This window comes from Rhinopithecus bieti, unplaced genomic scaffold, assembly GCF_001698545.2.
Source record: "Rhinopithecus bieti isolate Rb0 unplaced genomic scaffold, ASM169854v2 scaffold_24306, whole genome shotgun sequence".
NCBI classification, from domain to species: Eukaryota; Metazoa; Chordata; class Mammalia; order Primates; family Cercopithecidae; genus Rhinopithecus; species Rhinopithecus bieti.
Genome location: NW_016811898.1, coordinates 3,328,458 through 3,353,225, shown reverse-complemented (window position 1 = coordinate 3,353,225; position 24,768 = coordinate 3,328,458). Strand labels below are relative to the sequence as shown.

General features: G+C 45.8%; 1 protein-coding gene across 1 annotated transcript in view; it reads left to right on the top strand.

Annotated features, from left to right (window-relative positions):
- CKAP4 (cytoskeleton associated protein 4) overlaps nt 1-7,981 on the top strand; it is a 33,570-nt gene extending 25,589 nt beyond the window's left edge. The window contains exon 4 of the mRNA XM_017895300.1: nt 5,525-7,981. Coding sequence (XP_017750789.1) covers nt 5,525-6,850 — 1,326 coding nt within the window. The 3' untranslated portion in view covers nt 6,851-7,981. The remainder of the gene's footprint in view (nt 1-5,524) is intronic.
- Nucleotides 7,982-24,768: the final 16,787 nt, after the last annotated feature.

Genomic DNA, 24,768 nt, shown 5'->3' with positions numbered 1-24,768 from the left:
CACCTGAGGTCAGAAGTTTGAGAGCAGCCTGGCCAACATGGTGAAACCCCGTGTCTACTAAAAATACCAAAATTAGCGGGGCGTGGTGACGCATGCCTGTAGTCCCAGCTACTCAGGAGGCTGAGGCAGGAGAATTACTTGAACCCAGGAGGCAGAGGTTGCAGTGAGCAGAGATTCTGCCAGTGCACCCCAGCCTGAACCATAGAGCGAGACTCCGTCCAAAAAAAAAAAAAAAAAAAAAAAAAAAAAAAAGACTGGCAGAACAACTGGAATGAGTCAGCCTGCTAAACGCTGCAGGCCAAGGGAGGTGACTTTTCTAAGGGAATTAAGTAGGCAGTGCTGCTTTGCCTATCCTGAATGTCAAACCATTCTTAAAAAATAGACATACTGCTGGAGTATAATCACTAGCCTCTGTTTCTTCTCTTTCATCCACCTACTTACTAATCAATCATAATATTTATTAAAGTCTGACAGTTGCGTGGCTCTGTGTAGGCTTTGTGGGAGGGTAAGAAGGAGCAAAAGACACGAATCACTTGTGCAGCACATAAGGAGGTGTCAGTCGAGGGTAACTCCCATGAAAGTTCAGAAGAGGGAGGGTGTGGAATTTCGCCTGTATCCTGGTGGCCAGGGTAGTACCAGCCATCTAGCCGGTGATCGATAAATGTTGAGAGAAGAAGTGTGACGAACACCGTGGCAGGGGCACTCTTTTGAGCATGTTTGAGAGAGAGGAGGTGGCTACCGTGCCAGTGGCGGAGTTACATTTAGGAAATTGTGAGAGAGGGGAGGTTGGAAGTTGAGGCCAAAATAGGGAAGGTCTTGAATCCAGGTTAATTCTCTGTGCTTCTCCCTGCCCCTCCCTTAGTCTCTTCTTTTTGCTTCTTCGCCCCGTCTCCATCACAGCTATGTATATAGATCACTTTCTTCTTTGGGGCTCAGTTTTCCCTTCCACACAATGAGAAGAGGGCTCCATCCAGACTTTTAAGAATCCTCATGGCTCTAAAATCGTTGAAATAGTGACTTCTCTTTTTTTTATTTCATATTTTATATTTCGTAGAGACAGGGTCTCGCTGTGTCACCAGGCTGGGGCATAGTGGTGTGATCATAGCTCACTGCAGCCTTGAGCTCCTGGCCTCAAGTATTCCTCTTGCCTCAGTCTCACAAGTAGCTGGGACCAGAGGCACACACAAGCACGTCCAGCTATTTATTTTTTAAATTTTTGGTAGAGTCAGGGTCTTGCCGTGTTGCTCAGGTTGGTCTCAAACTCCTGGGCTCAAGCGGTCCTCCTGCCTTGGCCTCTCAAAGTGCTGGGACTACAGATGTGAGCCGCTGCACCTGGCTGACCACTTTTCTTTTAATTTAGTAGCGTAATAAAACTATAATTTAATGTGTCATATTTGTGGCGCACTTATTACGTGCCAGACACTATGCAAAGCATTTGAAAATGCATCATCTCCTGACTCACAACAGCCCCAAGAGGTAAGAACTATTATCAGCCCTCTTTGACAGAGGAGAAAAGTGACTAAGTGAGGCTAAGTGGCTGAGCGGTTATATAGCGAGTAAGTGGCTGGGCTAGGATCCAAACTGTTGTCTAACTCCTAGAACACTATTAACCACTCCACTATTTAGCCTAGTACATAGTAGGTGCCCAATAAATGTTTCATTGACTTGAGACTCAGAACATGGCCAGAACAGTGTTAGGATTTGCCACAGAATGTGGCCACTCTGTCTGCATCTTTGGGCTGACCAGGAAATAATTATTTTGCATTGAGGAACCAGTTGTGTTTGGTTCTCTGACATCCTAAGTTTGAACCCCTTTATAACTCTTGGTGACTTATTGGGGGGTGGAGTTTGGTTCATAGCAGGGAAGTATACTTACAGTATTCATAATTAGTGTTCATTGTCAGTCAGCCATGCTATTAAATGCTTTATAGTCATGATTTCTGTTCTTCCAGCCACCCTCTGAGGCAGGTATCATTTAGTAGCACCATTTTGCAGATGGGGCGGCTGAGGACTGGCTGTGTCACTCATTCAAGGTCACACACAGACCATAAGTGGTGTAGCTGGAGTTGGGTGCCCACCTGTCTCTTGTCCTCCAGATATTCTTGTTATTGGAGAATGGCTCAAATCTTCTGAATGACTGTAGCACAGGCAGAGAGGCTGGCCTGTCCTTACCCAGAGGATTCAGCAGGTACAAGTGAGTCCTGGGCTTCAGAAAGTGTTGGCAGTTCATCTCTAGACCTTCTGAAGAGCCTGTGTTGCCCTGGCAGATCCAGCGTGATATAAAGAATGGTAGGCTGGGCGCGGTGGCTCACGCCTGTAATCCCAGCACTTTGGGAGGCTGAGGTGGGTGGATCACGAGGTCAAGAGATCGAGACCATCCTGGCTAACACGGTGAAACCCCGTCTCTACTAAAAAAAAATATAAAAAACTAGCCAGGCGTGGTGGCGGGTGCCTGTTGTCCCAGCTACTCGGGAGGCTTAGGCAGGAGAATGGTGTGAACCCAAGAGGCAGAGCTTGCAGCGAGCCAAGATTGCACCACTGCACTCCAGCCTGGACGACAGAGCTAGACTCCATCTCAAAAAAAAAAAAAAGAATGGTGGTAGTAGGCTTAGGCCTGGTAGGGACAGTTTAATGAGACGAGGACCTATTTGTGAAAGAGTGAGTTCCCTGTTCGTATTTCTTTGTTTTCTTGTCTAGATTCTCTGCCTAAGGAGTCAGGGCATCAGGAATTGGCAGCCTCTCTTCCAGGTACTCAGGGCACTTGGAAGTCATTGCCCCTGTCTGAGCATATCACATAGTGGTTAAGAGCTCAGGTTCTGAAATCAGGCATTTTGGGATTTTGACATTTGAGCCTACCACTTACCAGTTTCCTCATTAGTAAAACGGAGATCATTGGGAGCCACCAACTCATGAGATGATAATGAGGGTGTAATGAGATGATGTGTCTGAAATGTGTCTGAAGTCCTTTGTATAGTTATTGGTCCATCGTAAGTGCCCGGTTGAATGTCAACCACTGCTAACACCCAGTCCCCCCACCCTATGGTGTAACCTTGAGGGCAAGGATCCTAACCATTATTTCATCTCTGGCATCTTGCCCGCTGCCCACCACTTAGTGGGCATCCCACATTTGTTGGGGGAACAGATATTTCCTATGCATATTGATTATAATGAGTTATTTTCACATAAGGATGCACAACTCATAGTACCCTCAGTAGGGGAACACCATGTTCTTTTTATAGTGTTGGGGTTTAGGTATAATTTCTGTTCTAGTCTCCTTCCTAACCATTTGTGAAGAGCCAGCCCAGGTCAGGGCTGGCAGGGATCAGAGGAGACATGGGCCAGCTCATCAGGCTTTGCTTGAACTTCTTCATTTTGTGATTCCATCAAAAAACACTGGATGAAAGCCTGCCATGTTGAAGGTACCGTGCTCACCTGCTCACACCTCTGTTCTGAGTGCTATGCTTAGAACAGGCAGACACTGTGATTTAGTAACCTAGTTTCAAAGATGGGCTCTCTCCAGTACTTTCACAGAGTGTCCTTTAAGACTTGGGTTGTATTTGGTTGGGCAGGGAAATTGTCTAGTATTCTGGAGCCCCTGAGAACCTTATTCTAATCTGCCTTAAAACAGACCGATGGAGCTAGACAACACTTTAGAGACTTATTTGCTACTGGATGATGAGCTTGGGACTTGGAAAGTGAATGTGACTCTTCGTGCTTACAGAGCTGGTTACTGGTGGGGCTGGTGCAAGAGCTGAGGTGTGCTGTTCACATTCCGTTTCAGTTTATCCTCCTGCCTTTTGGCATTGGGCTGAGGATAGTTCTAGGAATCTGCATACTCACCAGGTACTTTAGAAGAAACGAGAAATCACGATGATGATAGCTGCCATGTATTGAGCGTTCACTATGTTCTGGGCACAGTTTAAGTATTTGATATATTATTAATTCACTTAATCCTCATACAGACAATCATATGAGTCTGGTACTGTTTTCCTATCCTTCATCTGAGGAAACCAAGGTACAGATAGGCTAAATAACTTCCCTGAGATCACACTGCAGTGTGAATTAAGTGAATTAAGTGTTCAAGCTAGGATTTGAACCTAGGCAGTCTGGCTCAAGAGTCCGTGCCAGTGGACTGATTCTTTTATTTTTTAACTTTTTATCATGGCAGTGTTCAAGCATAAACAAAAAAAGAGCAATATAATGAACCCCAGTTTCAAGAATTACTGATGTTTTGCCATTCTTTTTTCATTCCATCAGCACCCCTGCCATCTGCCTTTTTTTTTTTTTGGCTGGGGTTAGAAGTCTGATTCTGAACCACTCTCTTGCCCTATGGGTGCCCAACCTGGTCTCCCTTGTTCTCCAGATGCTGTTGCTGTTGAATGGCCATAGCATAAGCAGAGAGGCTTTCCTGTCCTGAAGCCAGAAAATTTACTGGGCAGAAGTGGGTTCAGGGCTTCAGAGAATGTTGGCAGTTCAGCTCTAGGGCCTCTGAAGAGCCTGTGTTGTCCTGGCAGATCCAGGGGATAGTGAATTAGGAATTAGTTTTAAAATGAATCCCTGGCTGACATTCTTAGTTTACCCGAAGCATTTTAGGATTATTTCCAACTGATAAGGGTTCCTTTCCTTTCCTTCCCTTTCTATTCCTTTCCGTTTGTTTTAACAGAACACAGCATATCATACCTAACAAAGTTTACAGTATTTCTTGAGTATCATCTGACACCCAGTCCAGAATCACAGTTCCTAGATTATTTCAAAAATGGCTTTAAAAAATGTATTTATTTATTTTTAAATTTTTGTGTTGTTTTAGACACAGGACCTCACTCTGTTGCCCAGGCTGGACTTGAACTCCTGGGCTCAAGGCAACCTGTCACCTTAGCTTCCCAAGTAGCTGGGACTACAGGTGGACACCACTAGGCCCAGCTCAAAGATGTCTTTTTTAACAGTTGGTTTGTTCAAATCAGGATCTATGTAAGATCCACACATTACATTTGATTGAAAATTTTCCTAAATTTCTTTCGGCCTGTAAGTTTCCTGTCTTTCCTTCTTTTAAAATGCCACTTAGTTGTTGAAGATCCTGGTTCTTTATCCTGTAGAATTTTTCACATTGTGGGTTCGGCTGATTGCATCCTCATGACATGTCTCTCCTGCGTGATGGTTAGACCGAGGGACTTGACAGAGTCAGGTTTTTGTTTTCTGTCTTTTCTTTGTTTTTTTTTTTTTGCAACAAAGTATTAAAAGTGGCACCATGTGCCACATCAGGCTAAAACCCATGTTATTAATCATTGTGCTGTCCAGCCTGATTAGTCAGGCCTGAGTTATAAATCGTCCCTGGAGCACTAGAAGGGGGCCCTAGGGTTGGTCGTCAAAACCATATGGACTATGTGTGGAAGGATGTTTCTCCAAAGGAAAATTGTGGTGCCATTCTGGAAAAAACAGGACCTGGAAGCTGGACAGACAAAAAAAGTTCTATCATGTGAAACTCATCAGGTCTTCTCAGCAATTAACGTCTGGATTTTGATTACAGGTGCAGTCTTTGCAAGCCACATTTGGAACTTTTGAGTCCATCTTGAGAAGCTCCCAACATAAACAAGACCTCACAGAGAAAGCTGTGAAGCAAGGGGAGAGTGAGGTCAGCCGGATCAGTGAAGTGCTGCAGAAACTCCAGAATGAGATTCTCAAAGACCTCTCGGATGGGATCCATGTGGTGAAGGACGCCCGGGAGCGGGACTTCACATCCCTGGAGAACACGGTGGAGGAGCGACTGACAGAGCTCACCAAATCCATCAACGACAACATCGCCATCTTCACAGAAGTCCAGAAGAGGAGCCAGAAGGAGATCAACGATGTGAAGGCAAAGGTTGCCTCCCTGGAAGAATCCGAGGGGCACAAGCAGGATTTGAAAGCCTTGAAGGAAGCTGTGAAGGAGATACAGACCTCAGCCAAGTCCAGAGAGTGGGACATGGAGGCCCTGAGAAGCACCCTTCAGACTATGGAGTCCGACGTCTACACCGAGGTCCGCGAGCTGGTGAGCCTCAAGCAGGAGCAGCAGGCTTTCAAGGAGGCGGCCGACACGGAGCGGCTCGCCCTGCAGGCCCTCACGGAGAAGCTTCTCAGGTCCGAGGAGTCCGTCTCCCGCCTCCCGGAGGAGATCCGGAGACTGGAGGAAGAGCTCCGCCAGCTGAAGTCCGATTCCCACAGGCCGAAGGAAGATGGAGGCTTCAGACACTCGGAAGCCTTTGAGGCGCTCCAGCAAAAGAGTCAGGGACTGGACTCCAGGCTCCAGCACGTGGAGGATGGGGTGCTCTCCATGCAGGTGGCTTCTGCGCGTCAGACCGAGAGCCTGGAGTCCCTCCTGTCCAAGAGCCAGGAGCATGAGCAGCGCCTGGCCGCCCTGCAGGGGCGCCTGGAAGGCCTGGGGTCCTCAGAGGCAGACCAGGATGGCCTGGCCAGCACGGTGCGGAGCCTGGGTGAGGCCCAGCTGGTGCTCTACGGCGACGTGGAGGAGCTGAAGAGGAGTGTGGGTGAGCTCCCCAGCACCGTGGAATCACTCCAGAAAGTACAGGAGCAGGTGCACACGCTGCTCAGTCAGGACCAAGCCCAGGCCGCCCGTCTGCCTCCTCAGGACTTCCTGGACAGACTTTCTTCTTTAGACAACCTGAAAGCCTCAGTCAGCCAAGTGGAGGCAGACTTGAAAATGCTCAGGACTGCCGTGGACAGTTTGGTTGCATACTCGGTCAAAATAGAAAGCAACGAGAACAACCTGGAATCAGCCAAGGGTTTACTAGATGACCTGAGGAATGATCTGGATAGGTTGTTCGTGAAAGTGGAGAAGATTCACGAAAAGGTCTAAATGAGTTGTGTGTACAGGGCACGGATTTAAAGTCCAATTTCTCATGACCAAAAAATGTGTGGTTTTCTCCCATGTGTCCCCCAGCCCCCAATTTCTTGTCCCCTCTTAAAGAGCAGTTGTCACCACCTGAACACCAAGGCATTGTATTTTCGTGCCCAGTTAATTTATTGACAATGTTTTAAGTTCTCTGCTTCAGAGTTTGGTTAGTTTCCTGAAGCGCAGCCGCTGTGAATAACAGGTGGCTTTTCATGGATGTCTCTAGTCAGAGAAAAATGATAAAGGCTTCAACTGAGGATTAACAGAAGCAGATTAACCTCAGAAATCCTGTCTGGCTGGCAGATTTCAAGTAAAAAAAGGTGGTTTTGGGGGACACTTTTATTTCCAGTTGTCTTTAAGGATAATTAATTTTACTTTTTTTTTTTTTTTTGTACTTCTGGCCAAAATTTTTGAGATATCTCTCACTTGTCTTCCACTTTGAACCGGTTAAAGCTCATAGCTGTCAGCTCTGAATGAGGAGGGGAGAAGCCCCTGGGTCTTTCTTTGAAAGGAATCCGCTGCTTGAGGGCCGCCTTCCCCTGTGGTGTGTGTGTCATTTCTCTTCCTGACGCATCTTATGATATCAGAGGTAACTATGCAAAGCATCCAGACGGTTCTGAATGTGAAGCACTACACCAGTCCTCTGTCCCCGCTGCCAGCCCGTGTTCTCTCTTGGGAGGTCACCAAGGAACACAGAGGTTTAGACTCCCAGAAAGGGGAGTCCTTGGGTACTTCCAAAAAATGCGTTAGGAGAGCTGTCCACAGTGGAATGGGGGTTCTCCCTGGGGAATGTAGGCCAAGTCCTTTTATTTTAACATGATGTCCATGAAGAGGTTTGCTGCCTGGGCAGCCCTGTCTGTCAGCAAGAAGCGTGCATACTGCGTTTCTGTAATTGTTTGCTGTATCTCCCTTCCCTCTGAGCTGTATTGTTCTTTAATGGCTGTCTTGCCCTTCCAAAAACAATTGAAAAAAAAAAAAAAAAAACCTGAAAAGTACAAAAAAAAAAAGGTTTTGTTTAGTTTACTGTGAAATGAAACTGTATGGCTTATTTACAGTATTTTTATATTCTTAATAAACACTTGAGCTTTGTTATGACTTTTCCAGAGTGGTTGCATTCTGAGAATTTCGTAATTATGATGTGTTTTTTTAGCATGTGGTATAAACAATTAGCAAATAGGTAAGTTTACTATTTTAAAGCTGTTTTTTCTTTTAATTCTGAAACCAAGATGGCCTCACTCTTGAGCTGGGGGCCTCCTTTGATGAACTGTTAGCAAGTGTGTTCAATGATTACTTGTCTCCAGCTCTTAGCTTCAAGCATAGGACCTCAACCCTCACTACTTGTTAGAATCTTCCTGGGAGCTTTAAAAAATGCCTGGGCCCTGCCCCAACAGATGCCGATTGAATAGGCATAAAGAGTCTGGCACTGGCATTTTTTTTTTTTTTTTTTGAGACAGAGTCTCGCTCTGTCATCCAGGCTAGAGTGCAGTGGTGCAATCTCAGCTCACTGCAAGCTCCGCCTCCCGGGTTCTGGCCATTCTGCCTCAGCCTCCTGAGTAGCTGGGAATACAGGCACCGGCCACCATGCCCGGCTACTTTTTTTTGTATTTTTGGTAGAGACGGGGTTTCACCGTGTTAACCAGGATGGTCTCAATCTCCTGACCTTGTGATCCGCCCGCCTTGGCCTCCCAAAGTGCTGGGATTACAGGCGTGAGGCACCGTACCCAGCCAGCACTAGTATTTCAAAGGCTCCCTCTCTGATTCTGATGTCCAGCCACGGTTGAGAACCAGTGTCTCAGACCATCTGAGTGACCTTCAGCCCTAGTGCACACCTGGGCGTGTTTTCTTCCCTGGATTGCCTTCCACCCTCCACCCAATAAAAACCACATGCTGTTTATTGAGTACCTGTGTGCCAGGTCTCGTGCGCATCATGTGTAATAACCTGTTATTCCTCCTTATAGTCCCCTGAGGTAGGACTATATTTCACAGAGGGACAGCAGGCTGAGAAGCTTCATACAAGATCATTCATTAGGAAATGGCAGGGCTAAGCTTTGTACCTCATCCTTGCTTTAACTGGGACAGCATCCTCTACCATCCACTGACACCAGTGCAGGTCCATTTGGCCTGTGGAACATCTGTCCTGTTCCAGAGCCCGGGGCTGCAAGAGATTTCTTCTTTCCCACCTAGGGAGTAGAGGGTGGCTAGGACCTGAGGCCCTGTGGCTTGTTGTCCCCCTTTCAGGCTGAAGGGCCCCTCATCTCTGGATTGCTGTCAGGCACTCTGGATCCCTCAAAGCTTCACAACTCGGAGCTGGAAGTTTTTCCCAAAGCCGTCAGCAAATCAGGACAGGCTCTGTAAATCATTTCTATTTTATTTCAAAACCATTTTACTTTTATTTTAAAGTCTTAAGTATTGACATGTGTGCTTTAAATGGCTCCTTTCACCCACTTGGGGAGGGTGCAGAACAGCGTAAAGTAGCATGCATGGAAAAAATTAAATTCATTTCCTTCTCAGGCCAATTGGTTGTATTGAGTGTGTTCTTGCTCTTTCTCCTGCCATCATTTCTGCGGTTGCTAATTTCTGACTATGGAGTGGTTTAATAGATTCTCATTAATATTATAAATGAAAACATTGACAAGTGTCTGATAAATGTAAATTCAAGTGGTGAAAATAAATAAAAGGAATATATTAGGAATTCACGTATTTCTGGTGGTGGGGCAGTTAGAGTTCTTAAACCAAATAATGCAGCTCAGTCTTGTTCATTCATTCAATAGTGTTCATTCATTCAACAAACATTTATTGGGCCGATAGCCAGGCATTTTGCTAAGTATCAGTGAATTAAAATGTACAGGACTAGCCCAGTGGGGATGACAGTCATGTAAAATGGTAGGTATTATAAAGAAACATATGTGCTATAGTTGGGTGTATTGGGCCAAGAGGAAGGAGTGGCCAGTTGTGCCATGGTTGGTCTAGAGGTGGTTGGAATGGGTTTTTGAAGGCCTAGGGGAGGTACCTTGGAATGCTTTCATGAGTAATGGGAACCTTCAGGAAATAGGTTGTTCTGCCCTTTGAACAAATAATATATACAAATTACTGAACATGTTGGTTGAATTGCAGATCCAGCACCAGGATAAGAGGCTGCAGTGAAACTTCTCAGGCAGGACTGACAGCACCCTGGTGAGGAGACTACTATACCACTGACAGTGTGGCCTTGGGCAAGTCACTTAGAATGGTGATGGTGTTAATAGAGATGATGGTGGAGATGGAGATGATGACGGTGGTGGTGATGAAAATGATGTGATGGTACAGCGTGGTTGTGAGGACTCAATGAGGTAGCGTGTTGAGAGGGGTTAGCTTAGCACAGAATCTGGCACATCATAAGTGCATCAGTGATCATGCATGCACGGATCATACCAAAGGTTAAAATATTGAAATACTTTTGTCCTAGTTGGTGAAGAGCTTCTGCCCTGAGCCCCCTGCATGTCCTCTCTCTGGACCACTATACCTCTTTACAACCCAACATCTAATAGGTTAATATTCTAGTATAGCAGAGACCACGAGACTCTGCTCCAGCTCCAGGGCCTGCATTTGTTCTGATGGGTGGGTGCCCACACTTTACCAGTGATTACATATTTTGAAATTATCCTTCCTTGTGAGCTCAAAAATTGGTGTGTGTGTATGATTTGTTTTAAAGAAGTGTCTACATAAAGAGGTGGTAAAACTTGAACCCAGTTCTAAAAGTAGGGTTGTCAGGTACCAGGCAAAAGGTACTGGGTTTGAAGCGGTCAGGAGAGTTGAGAGGCTGAGCACAGTTCTTGCTGTTGGAATAGAGGAAGCAGAGGTAGGCAGTGGGGTGGAGATGGGGTCAGAGGGCTGATGGGGCCAGGACCTGGAGGCCTTGCGTGTCATCCCTGAGACTTTGGATCTGAACTATGAGGAATAAACAAAAGGGTTTAAGTGGGGCGGGGGAAGTAACCATGGTCAGAACTGGGTTTTAGAGTGCCCCTGCATTGGCAGGATTGGAGGAGAGCAAGAGGAGGGCAGGTGGACATTGGGAAGTAGTGGTCCAGGCTGGGTCCGATGTGCCCTGAGGATGAGGGTTGCTGATGGATGTCAGAGATGTGCCAGGTTAGATGCTGCTGAATGCCTGTGGGGTGAGGAAGGGAGAAGCCTCCAAGACAATGGCCCTCCCAGATTGGGAGAGGATATAAGAAGGTGACTTGTGCTCATGTGGCCTGTACAGACAGAGCCCATAGGCTGGCCAGGTCTGGAGCTCAGTAGAGAGGCCTGCTTTCAGAATTACTCATCCATACTTATTATTAAATTAAGGAAGTGGATGAGATTGCTTAGATAACTTAAAGGAGATGTGAAGGAAAGGAACCCATGAAAGAATGATCAGAGAGGGAGGAGGAAAACGAATAGGGAGTAATGGTAAGGAAAGGAAAGGCCCAGGAGACCAGTGGCTTGAGTAGTTCACCACACTAGGTCACAATTCTGCATGCTGAAATTCCCCTAATTCAATTACTTAATTTCTGTTTCCTGATGGGACCCTAACTCATACAGAAGGCCTCCTATGGGTGAGACATTTTTTGATAAAGAAAATGTGCTGTCCTTCATGGTTTCCAGCAATGCCCATGCCTTACTTCTGAGACTGACATAGCGCCTGGCTTTCAGCAGACACCTAAGAAGTTGAGTGATTTGAGATGGCTTTGCAGAGTCAACCCCTTGAAGACATCATTTCTTCCTGATATCACCACTGCAGTGAAGGTAGCTACCTCTATTTAGGCTGTGTAGCTTGATCTTAGTCTTTCTTCAGATGTCTGGATCATGTCCTGTTACGGCCAATGTGTGATGTCAGGCAAGTACATCTTTTAATTTCTCTGTGTCGCATGTTCCTTAGCTGCAAAATGATGGCATTGGGCCAGACTAGTGACTCTCGCATTGTAACACGTATCAGAGTCACCTTGAAACCTTGTGAAAACACTGGGCTGGGCATGGTGGCTCATGCCTGTAATCCTAGCACTTTGGGAGGCCAAGGCGGGTAGATCACAAAGTCAGGAGATCGAGACCATCCTGTCTAACACGGTGAAACCCTGTCTCTACAAAAAAAAAAAAAAAAATTAGCCGGGCATGGGGACACGTGCCTGTATTCTCAGCTATTTGGGAGGTTGAGGCAAGAGAATTGCTTGAACCCAGGAGTCAGAGGTTGCAGTGAGCCAAGATCATACCACTGTACTCCAGCCTGGGCAAGAGAGCGAGACTCCATCTCCAAAAAAAAACATAAAACAAAACAAAACCACCAAAAAACAAAACAAAACACTGATTGCAGGTCCCAGAATTTCCAAGTCAGGAGGTCTGGGGAGAGACCTAAGAATTTGCATCTGTAACAAGCTCCAGGTAATTCTGATGCTGCTGGTCAGGGGGTTACACTTTGAGAACCACTAGGCTAGAATTAGAGAGTAAGACTAAAATTCTGTGGTGCCAGGTGTGTTTATTTCTACCTAGAGGGAAAAAAATGAAGCCATAGCCTAAAAGAAATATAAAAGCCAGAAGCTATAGCCTAAAAGAAATATAAAAGTGTATTTATGAGTGCCATCTCAAATTTTTTTTCATAACAAGGATGGGCATGAATGAATGCATTAAATCACTTTTTATTTCAACATAGATGCCAAAACGATGCAGGCATTTTCTAGACTTTTATATGCATTCGTGTAATTTGCCACCTAGATAATAATAATTCCTAAATCCCTCTGCCTAGTTTAGACCATACCTCTGAACTACTCATCTGTTTTTCCAATAACATCTGGACACCTTGCTGCACCCGCCACACCCCCAGAAATCTCATTGGGATCCAAACTGAAGTTGTTTCCCCTCAAAGTAAATGGCACAGTTGACCCCTTCCCTGCTTAAGTCAGAAGCTCAGGAGTCATCCGTTGTTTCTCTGTTTCTCCCCTTTCCCCTCCCTCCTCATTTCCTAGGGTTGAAGCCTTGACACATCCACCTCTGTCCCCTCCTCCCAGCCTTTTGGGTTCCAGCAGCAGCCTCTCCCCACGGTGCTCTCTGCTGGTCAACTGAGATCAGAAATGCAGTCCATGCACTCAGTATCCATTCAACAATATTCACAGAGCGCACACACTTTGCCAGACTAAGGAGATGACTTTACAGATATGGTTCCTGCCTTCCTGGTGCTCATGATGCAGCGGGGAGGAGACATTCAGAAACAGACGGGACAATGTATTATGCAGACTGCAGTATATGCTTGAGGAATGGGTACAACCTCCTAACTGGTCTCCCTGTCTCTAGCCTGGCTCCCATTCAGGAAATCCTCCACGGTGACCAGCATTCTCTTTCTCAAAAGCAAATCTGCCTGTGTCCCCTCCCCACTAAATCCCTCAGCTCTCCCCTTGGCCTCAGGAGCAGCCTGGCTCTAGGTTGTGGCCAAGAAGGAGCTTTTCCATTGCTCTGTCTTCCTGCCCTCCAGCCTCCTCTTCTGTGAACTCTGTAGCTGCCCTGATTTGCTTAACCACCCCTTATGCAGCCCCTGATTCTGTCACTCTTGGTGCCTGTGCACGTTCCCTGCATCCCTCAACCCAAACCACAGGCTGAATTTGGGAGCTCCTCCCATGAGAGCCCACACTCCAGGCTTCTTGTCAAAGTGTTCCTCTGTCTGTATCATAACCGCTTGCTTCTGGTGTGTTCCACGTGAGAATAAGGCTCTTTCATCTCTGTATCCACAGAGATCATTGTGCTTGGCCCACATCAATAATAACAGAAAAAAACTAAAGTTTATTGAGCATTTACTATGTGCCAGACACTGCTCTAGAGGTTTTACAAAGATTATCTCATTCAATCATCATAATAGTCCTAAGGGTAGGCACTATTAGCCACTCCATTTTACTGATGGGGAAACTGAGGTACAGAGTGATTCAGTAACTTGGACAAAGTACTTCCTAGTTATAGCTAGTAAGTGGGGTAGCCAGGTTTAGAACCCTATAGCTTGAGTTATTAGGTTGGATCAAAAGTAATCGCTTTTTTTGCATTAAAAGTAATGGCAGGGCCGAGCACAGTGGCTCATGCCTGTAATCCTAGCACTTTGGGAGGCCGAGGCAGGCAGATCACAAGGTCAGGAGATCGAGACCATCCTGGCCAACACGGTGAAACCCCATCTCTACTAAAAATACAAAAAAATTTAGCTGGGCATGGTGGCGCCTGTAGTCCCAGCTACTTGGGCAGCTGAGGCAGGAGAATGGCGTGAACCCAGGAGGCGGAGCTTGCAGTGAGCTGAGATCATGCCACTGCACTCCAGCCTGGGCGACAGAGCGAGACTCTGTCTCGGAAAAAAAAAAAAATAGTAATGGCAAACCATTACATTTTAATGGTAAACCATTAAAATTTTGTACTGCTCTAGAACTGGTTTCATTTCTTCACTTAAAAAGACATCATTGTTTGGGACTACTTTTTGTTAAGGTATAACGTTGGTGCTTTAAGGCACACACATCTGAAATCTACGACTGAATGAATTTCTGCACACAATATCTCCATGTACTCACCACCAGATCAAGATATTTAACTTTTCCAGCACCTCAGGGGCTCCCTCAGTCAATATCCTCTAACCTAACCACTATTCTGACTGCTATCACCGTAGACTACTTTGCCCATTTTTGAATTTTATAGAGATGAAATCATATAAGACTTGGTATTTCTTTTAAAAAATGACAGCTTTACTGAGATAAAAGTCACATACCATAAAATTCACCCTATTAAGGTGTACAGTTGTGTCCAGCATATTCACAGAAGGCTGGAAACATTCCTATCTGAATGAATCTTGCCCTGCCATATGTAAACAAAATGTGTGGGACATAGTAGGTGTTCAATAAAGAGCAGCTGTTTGAGAACATATGGACTTCTGAACTGGACAATGCATTTGTCCTGATGGTCAGTAACTCAGAGAGAAAAAGAGAGGGTGAGGTGTAGTGGATGTTTTCTTCGTCTTACCCCTCTGACTTGGTTCGCAGAGGGAGGAACTAAAAGCTCAGAGGCAGAAGGTTGAATTGCCCTTCCCCCTCTTCAGGATGTGTTTGGTCAGGGGATTGATTCCTCCCACTGTCATTTATTATAAACCGGGTACTGAGCTGCATTTGCTCAGGGGAGATGAGATTAAAGATGAGGTCTCCCTCTTTGAGTGGTTCCCAGCTGAAAAGGGGACACAGACATGTAAATGGCACCATAATCAGATGCATGGTGACCTGTGCAGCGGTCAGGGGACCACATGAGGACTGCTGGGTCCTGGACATGTGTTGTTGTTGCCTGCCCAGCATCCAGTCCTCCTTCCTTTGGTGACCACTTCTCTGTTTTCTGTTAGAGAATCACCCCTTCCCCACTCCCAAGTCCATTTGGCTTCTATGAGACTGACTGGGCTGAGTGCATGACCCAGGTTTGGCCAATCAGAAATCTGGTCTGACTTGTGCAGGAGGAACCACAGGTCGCCATGCGGTCCCTTGACTATTGTTGGAACTTTCTGGAAAGGGATGCCTTCTGCCCACCAGGACTGCCAGGCTGGCCGTATAAATGCTCAGGGCTGCTAAAGGCCACCACATGTGCAGAGGCCACTGAGAATGAGGCCAGCAGAGAAGAAAACAGAACCAAGAGTTGGCGAAATACAAGTTCCTGAGGACATAGTTTGAACACCTGGGTCACCTGTGCTAGGGGCCATGTGTTTCTCCACAGAGCACCTGAACACCACTGTGCCTCCTTTTCCATGCACAAGGCGACATGGAGCCGTGGAGAGAATGGGCACAGCAGCGCTGCTTACAAAGAAAGAAAAGTGGAAACATTGAGAAAGTAGCTACAAGATCAGTAAATCCACTATGACTTGTTCATGCAATAGACCTCAAAATGACAACAAAAAGGAAGAAATCCTAATCTCACATATCGTGGGGATGAATCTCACAACTGAAATGTCAAGTGAAAAAAAAAGCTGCAGACAAAATACACAGTGTGACACATCAGAAATTCCTTAATTCTTAAAACTAAGACATTTTTACCATGTAAAATAATACTATATATTGTAGTAAAAGTACCAAGAAGTGACTAGGAAACTGAATATCCAAATTCAGATAATTTGATTTCTTAGGCTGAGTGGGCGCTACCTAAGTATTCATGATATCATTCGTAATACTTTTTTTCTCCTTTCAATATTTTATTTTGAAAATTCAAACAGCAAAGTTGAAAGAATTGTCCAGCAGACACTCATATATCTACTACTTAGACTATAATGAACACTTTGCTATGTTTGTGTATCACATATACATCCATCTCCCCATTAAAAAAATTTTTTTGAACAATGTCTTGCTCTGTTCAGAAAAATAAAAAAATATGGGAAGATGGTACATATATGTGACATATATACACCCAGAATGCAGTGCAGTAGCTGATCTTGGCTCACTGTAGCCTCTACCTCCCTGGCTCAAGTGATTCTCCTGCTGCAGCCTCCCAAGTAGTAGCTGGGACTAACAGGCGTGCACCACCACACCTGGCTAATTTTTGTGTTTTTGTAGAGACAAGATCTTGCCTTGTTGCCCATGCTGGTCTTGCATTCCTGGGCTTAAGTGATCACCTACCTTTGCCTCCCAAAGTGCTGGGATTACAGGTGTGAGCCACCATACCTGGCCTCCCCATATTCCTGATATCTTTTCATAGGTCAGAAATATTTTGTAATTAAACTTTTTTTTTTTTAAAGGGGAAGAAACACATAGAGAAAAGCTTATACTTTTAATAGTTAGAACTAGTACAGATCAGAAAACAAATGATGCCTACATATATTACATGAAGCGCTGCATTTACGCATGATTAATTACTTTTCATAGTAATGATTGCTAAATAGCCGTGTGACAGGCCTTAGAAAGCTAAGGCTGAGAGGAGGCTCTAATCTAATTCTGTTGTTTTACAGATGGGGAGGCTGGGCCTCAGAGACAGAAAGTTGTTCACCCAAGCTCAAACACTAACTGGCTAAGAAGACAGGGGCTAATTTCTTCTCTTATCACCCACAATTTGTTGTGGCTCCACTCCAGGCCTAAGCACAGATCCAAAGTGCTCAGAAGTAAGCGAAAACTCAGGGCAGTTGAGTTGCTGTAAGCAGTCAAACCCACTCTTGGCAGGAAGGGGTGTGGCAGCCTGGCCTTGCTGTGCAAGCCCCCGCGGGTGGCAGCGAACACTCAGGAGCAATACCTGTTGGGTCACGGGCCTGTGGGGAAATCCCAGCCCATCTGTGTTCAAATACCTAGTGATGTTGTGTTGAAAGAGGCATTACCAGTTGGGTGTGGTTGCTGGTGTTAGGACGCATCCTGTCCCCCAGAGTCCTTCATGGAAACTCAGAAACCTAGATCTATTTTGTTTTCTTCCATTCACTGGTATGATCTTGGTTTGCACTCCAGGAGGGAGTTCCCATGTGGGGTGGCAAGAACAGCAGGGATGGAGGAAGTGAGTGACCTGGAATCAGGACTCTGATGCTAATGCTGGCCTGCTAGGCTATGCTGCCTGGGATAATTCACTTTCTTTCTCTGGGCCTCCATCTGTTTTCCTATCTGAAAAGCGAGGAGAGATAAAGTCATCTTCATGTTCTCTTCCAGATCTAACTTTCCTTGACTTTAGCCATTGCACAAGATTCTTTTGGAGCCTCGGGTGGGCAGGAGGAGGCCTAAGGGAAAAAGGACTAGACGGTGAGCAGATCTCTAGGGGCCAGGGTGGCTTCTGTCTTACTCAAGGGTCTATTCGTGGCTCCCATGGGGGCTGGCACACATTGGGTCACAATTAATGTTTTCTCATTTATTGGGGTGAAATGGGGAGAGTTGGCCGGGCCGGGCTGACATCTTGGATAACCTCACTTGAAGACTTCACTTTCAGGAGATGCCGGGATGCACCAGTAAAAAATCCAAAGCAGGTCAAGCCCCTGAACTTTCAGCTGGGGAATAGCCCCAAATCGGTCTGACTGGCAGTAGGAACCCAGGGAACATAATTGAAGTGTGAATTTATCACCATCTAGTGTCTGAGTCAGGGATCACAGGAATGATTTCTTCATTTTTAGCACTTGTTTCAGAAAAGGGATAAAATCCAATTGTATCATTAAAAATACCAGGAAAATCCACTATTTAAAAGATCTATGTGTTTATTTGTCTGTGACATGAATGCTTTTGTAATGTGTATACTATCCTACTAATTAGCCTCTTTTGAAAACTTAGATAATAATAAAGAGTTTTGTTTAATACGAATCTTTTGTTAGAACTTTAGATACCTAAAGACCTTCATTGTTCCTACGTCCGGCTAGTTAAGAAGTGCGCAGTGGCTCACGCCTGTAATCCCAGCACTTTGGGAGGTTGAGGCGGGCGGATCACGAGGTCAGGAGATCGAGACTATCCTGGCTAACATGGTGAAACCCCATCTCTACTAAAAATGCAAAAAATTAGCTTGGCGTGGTGGCACTCTCATCCCAGCTACTCGGGAGAATCACTTGAACCTGGGAGGTGGAGGTTGCAGTGAGCCGAGATCACACCACTGCCCTCTGGCCTGGGAAACAGAGCGAGACTCTACTAAAAAAAAAAAAAAGAAGTGCAGGTGGCACCCTTTAAATCAGGCAAGTCCAATGTTGGATGCTTAGTCCTTAACTTAAATAATAGCCACCCATAATTGTGTTTTGTGTTTGATGTCATGCCTTAGGTGGAACACATTTATCATCTCACTTATCCTGACGATTATCCCAGGGAGTAAAAATGGTTGTCTCTGATTTACTGATCAGCCACTGCAGCTAAGAAATGGTCATTAATTTGCTCTGGGAGCACACAGTCTGTGGTAGCAGTAGGACTCAGACTCTGTTTGTCTCTAACAAAGCCTGCTTTTTGTCCATAAAACCATACTCCCTTTCCCATAGTAATAAAATCAGATTCCCATAATGTCCCAGGATACAACTATGTACTTGTATTGTGTATATAATGCTGGTGGTTAAGAAACTGGGTTCTGGCCGGGTGGAGTGGCTTGTGCCTGTAATCCCAGCACTTTGGGAGGCCAAGGCAGGTGGATTGCTTGAGCCCAGGAGTTTGAGACCAGCCTGGGCAACATGGCAAAACCCCATGTCTACAAAAATTATAAAAATTAGCCAGGTGTGGTGGTGCACGTCTGTAGACCCAGCTATTCAGGAGGCTGAGGTGGGAGGATTGCTTGAGCATGGGAAGTTGAGGCTGGATTGTTTGAGCATGGGAAGTTGAGGCTGCAGTGACCCGTGATGGCAGCACTGCACTCTAGCCCAAGTGAGACCCTGTCTCAAAAAAATAAATAAATAAATAAATAAATAAATAAATAAATAAATAAACAATTGAATAAATTGGGTTCTTGAGCCTTACTATTTGAGTTCCCAGCCACGGCATGTTCTGTCTGACATTGGGAAAGTCACTTAAGCGCTCCCTGCCTCGGTCTCCCCACCTATAAATGCAAACGATGCTAACGACAGTGCCGACTTCATAGGGTTGTTGTGAGGCTTACTACATCTTAGGACAGTGGCCATGACAGTGAAGTGCTCAATAGAAGTGCTTAGAAATTGACTAAATGCAGGGAATTTGAAATGTCAGGCTTGTGAAATGAGCCCTCCTATAGTTGGCCTGCAAAAGTTGAGTTTAGAATTTTTTTTTTTTGGCAGGGTCTCACTGCATTGCCCAGGCTGGAGTGCAGTGGCGTGGTCATAGCTCACTTGCAGCCTTGAACCCCCAGGCTCAAGTGATCCTCCCGCTTCAGCCTCCCTTGTAGCTGGGACCACAGATGCACACCACCACACCTGGCTCATGTTTTGATTTTTTCATAGAGATAGGGGTCTCACTATGTTACCTAGGCTGGTATCAAACTCCTGAGATTAAGTAATCCTTGCACCTCGGCCTGCCAAAGTGTTGGGATTACAGGCATGAGCCACTGCGCCCTGCTGAGCTTGGAATTTTGATTGTGAGTGCCTTCAGGTGGGCCTGTGGCCTCTAGATTCTCACATTTCCCACCACTCACTTGTGTCTGCTTCTCCATTCATTTAGGCCTCCTGTCTGGCTCCTGGAAGCATTTGGTGTTTTGATCCTTGCAGTGAGTGAGATGAATTACATGGAAATTGTCAACCTGATGGAAACTTTGGGCTCTTTGTCGACCTCTTTTAAGGCCTGTGACTTCATGGCTTTGCACATCAAAGAAGATCTTTGGGTTTTCTTGTGCAATTTGGCTTCTCTTACCAAGAACAGAGGCTCTTCTGGCCAAGAACTAAAGCCCACCATGGCAGGCCCTCTTCGCATTATTCTGCAGATGGCTACTTTCCTCCTAGCCTTCACGGGAAGGAACCAGGGCTTGCTGAGATAAGGAGGGGCACAGGAGAGAGGGAGTAAAATCTGCAGAGAGGCAGCCTGCACACTCAACCCCTAGAACCCCTCTGCAGAGAAAGTCTATGCCGAGGAGGTGTCGGAGCCACAATACAGTCCTGAAAATCCGATGCCACTCAGAGGTAATTTCCACCCACTCCCAGAAGAGGGCACTGTAGTGCAGCGGCCCGGGAGGGAGCAGCTGCAGTGGATGAGCGTTCTAGTCCAGACTGCTTGGAAGTAGCTGGGACCTGCCATTAAGAAGCTTGGCCCAATTTTTCCTGACGGCCTCTTCTAGCTCTGACATTCTGCGATCCCATCAGGAGAGAATTGGAATGATTCAGCCAAGAATTCCAAGTGGGTTATAGAAGGAAGAAACCAGAAGCAAGGTCTGGGGGAGGAGGTGAGTGAGGCTGGGAAGTTTCTTTTGTTGGGGGGCTCAAACCTCTCTAAGCGAGTCCAGCAGGAGGAAGCCTTAAAACAGCTCCCTCCCCTGGGGTCACATGCTCAGGTTGGGCAGCCTGTCAAACCACCCCAAGTCGACTGGAATCCAGCATGATATTATAGCCTGCTCCGGCCCTTGTTGGAGGAGTGCTTAATCCCAAAGAAACAATTAAAGTTACAGACAGCACACACTGGTGGTTTGCCCGTCTCTGCATTTTGTAATAGCAGAGCCTATTCTCTTTCTTGATGGAACTGCCTTCCAGAAATGGCTTGATGCAGAGTCTGTGGTGGCCTTGGGTGCTCCTTGGCAGAGAGAAAAAGTGAAGTCAGCAGGCGAATCCTTTCTGGCTCTGCTCAGGCAGCCACCGAACATGCCTTCAGAAACCCCATTGGCGGTCCCCTCACCCCCCAGCATCTGACTCTGCGCGGAGTCTCTTTCCATTGGAGTCATTTCAGTGGGTGCTCTGAAGGTCTAAAGGCTTATAATTAACAGACAAATGGGTATTTTTGATGGTTCTGGGTATTTATTTCTCCACTGGCCTCTGATCCTGCTAGAATCACCCAGCACCACAAAGCCAGCACCAGAAGTGTGAGAGCTGGATAGGGTAGGTGAGACTTTTTCAGGGTCCTCCTACCACACTTCCCATTTTTCAGACTATTCCTGCATCCGTAGCTGTGGCCCTCTTATCCGCTGTCCTGGTATTACCCTTGGACTTATTCCTGGAGCTGGTGGGGGCAGGATAGCCTTGTGGCTAGAAACTTAGGCTCTGAAGCTAGACCACCTGGGTGTGTGACTTGGGGCAAACACTTAAACTTATTGCCTCAGTTCCCCACCTGGAAAATGAGGTGATTATAATAGTACCTACCTCAGAGTATTTGTGAGAAGTAAATCTGTAAAGTCTTAGAGCATTATTATTAGGCACCTAACAAAGACTTGTTGAATATATACGTGTATGTCTGTATTACACAGATTGATGTATCCTGACAAAAAAAAATCTCAGAAGAAAATACATTAAAAAAAAAAAAAAATCTCTACTTCTGTTTCTGGCCAGGTAGAGTAACAGGGACTGGATTTACCCACCTGTCTGAAACAACTAAATCATAAGCACATAGTAAGTGCTCATCAAATGTTTACCATTATTATTTTCATGTTTAACTCATTTATCCCTCACAAGTGTGTGAAGCAGGTTGTATTACTAGTTCCATTTACGGCTGAGGAAATTGAGTTTCGTATGGCTTATGTGACTTGACCAGGTCACTTAGCTAGTAAGAGCCAGTCAAGATGCAGACATTCCAGAGGCTATGTACTTTTTATTTTTGAGACAGAGTCTCACTCTGTCACCCAGGCTAGAGTGCAGTAGTGCGATCTTGGCTCACGGCAACCTCTGCCTCCCGGGTTCAAGTGATTCTCGTGCCTCAGCCTCCCGAGCAGCTGGAATTACAGGCATGCGCCACCACGCCTGGCTAATTTTTGTATTTTTAGTAGAGATGGGGTTTTACCATGTTGGGCAGGCTGGTCTCGAGCTCCTGATTTCAGGTGATCCATGCCTTGGCCTCCCAACGTGCTGGGATTACAGGCATGAGCCACTGTGCCTGGCCCAGAGGTTGTACTCTGAACCACTGTGCTATCATGCCCAAGCATGTAGCTAAGGGTTCAGTGATACTTGTTGAATGAATGGCCCCAACCACCCAGAAGGAGATACTTTCAATCCTCTTCCTCCTCTCCTGTCTCTTCAACCTCTCCTCTCCTGGCTTTATCCAGTCCAGTCTTAAACATGTTTGCCTCTCTCCTATTCTGGAAAATCGAAAAACAAAACAAAAGAAAAAAAAAAAGCTCCAGTGCCATCTCTCCCCTTACCTTCCCTCCACAGACAAACGCTCCAAGGAGTCACCTGTCCTCATCTTCACTCTTCAATCCCCTGTATCATGAAGTCTGCTCTTTGTCATGAAGATGATTCTTGCTGAAGTCACCGGTAGTTTTCAAGATCCAAGGTCTTCCTGTTCCCATCTCGCTTAGCCTCTCATCCGTGCTCACTGCAGGTGCCCACTCCCTCCCTTGGTGTCCTTGCTACTTCATGCTCCTGGTTTTCTTCTTCCTTTCTTGGCCACTTCCTCTTGCTAGCTGTGCAGACTTCTCTTTCTCCACTAGACCTAAGGGCTTGGAGGTGAGCTGTTCTCTCTTCTTGCTCTATATGTTTTCCTCCTGTGTGATGCCATCTGTGCCTACATTATGCAGGTTACCTACGCAGGCTGAGGACCTTAAGGTTTGATCTCCAGTCCAGACCTTTCTTCTGAGTTCCAGTCTAGCACTGGTCAAATGCCTACTTGTCATTTCTACCTGGATATTCCAAGATCCGTCAGCAGATCTCTGTCATTAGAACCCCCCCTTCTCTTTGGGGGAAAGGGCTCAGCTATCCTCTCTTCTAGTTCTCGGCCAATTACGTGCTCTCAGACTGGATCTTCTAGCCTTTGTGGGGCAGAGATGATCAGAGGTTATTTATACTGAAACTGAAGACATTGAGGCTCCAGGGTTGAGGTGGCAAATGTCCAGGTGTGGTGATGCCACTAGTACCATTCACACCAGACTGCTTTCACCTGAACTTCGCCTCCCTCCTGCCTGAATAACTTCAGTGCCTGGGTCTCTAGTCTTTCTGATGACCACTTCCTCCTGGGAGCTGTGCAGGCATCTCTTCCTTCACCAGTCCTAAGGGCTTGGTTGTAAGCCACTGGATATCCTTCCAAGGCTTGCTTAAACATCCTTCAGTGGACTCTCCATCATTAAAACACCCTTTCTGTTTTAGGGAGGGGGTACAGATATTATCTCTTCTAGTTCTTAGCCAATTACACACTCTCAGACTACAGCTTTGAATCTTTGTGGCACAGAGATGATCAGAAGTTATTTACACTGAAACTGAAGAAACAGCATTTAGGGTTGAGGTGGCAATGTTCAGGAGTGTTTTGTGTGGATTGCAACAAAAACCCATGAGTGGTCAAGCTTATTAAATTCACTGTGCTCCAAATGAGCTCATTGACCACTCCTCTGAAACTTTCTCCTTCTCCATTGAACCATATCGGAGTAAACGGCTTTTCCATCTATCTAATTTCTCATGTCAGAAGCATGAGTCCTTGCGCCTCCCTCTCCCTTAGTGTCCACAGGCAGTCATCCTATTGCTGCATGTCTATAAATATTTCCTGAGAACTTTTCCTGATATCCACTGTCATGACTCTTGTCCAAACCATCATTCTCTCTTTCCCAGACTCTTGTAATTGCCTCTTAACCAGTGTCTGTGCTTCTCCCAGTCCACCCGTCACACAGAAGCAGGAGTGATGTTTCAACAGGACAAATTTACTTATGGTCATGCGCCACCTAATGACATTTCAGTCCGTGATGGACTGCATATACGATGTTGATCCTACAGGATTATAATACCATATTTTACTGTACCTTTTATATGTTGAGATATGTTGATACAGAAATACTTCCCATTCTGTTACAATTGCCTACAGTATTCAGGACAGTCCCATGCTGTATAGGTGTAGTCTGGGAGCAATGGACCGTAACATATAGCCTGGGTGTGTAGTAGGCTATGCTGTCTAGGTTTGTGCATGAACTCTGTGATATTCTCACAATGACAAAATCACTTAACCACACATCACATTTCTCAGGATGTGTCTCCATTGTTAAGTGATACGTGACTGTATATCACTCCTTTGTTTATAATCTGGCTTGTGTTGCTTTGAGGTTAAAGTTCAAAATCACATTGCAGTCCCTCAGTTTATACTAGAAACACTTTCAGTTCCCCACCAATGCAAAATTGCTTACCACCTTGGCATCTTGGCACAACCTAGTCCCTCTGCCTAGAATACCACCTTCACTTGGCTAACACCAGGTCATCTTTTTGATCTCAGCTGAAATGCTGCATGTGAATAAGGCTTCCTTCATTCTCCAGGCTAAGTCAGGTTCTTCTAATACATAGCCTGCTAGCATTTTGGATTTCTCTGTCTCAGCTCTTATCAAAATTGCAATTAATTATTACTGTATTTCCTTGACTTTCTGATATGTGT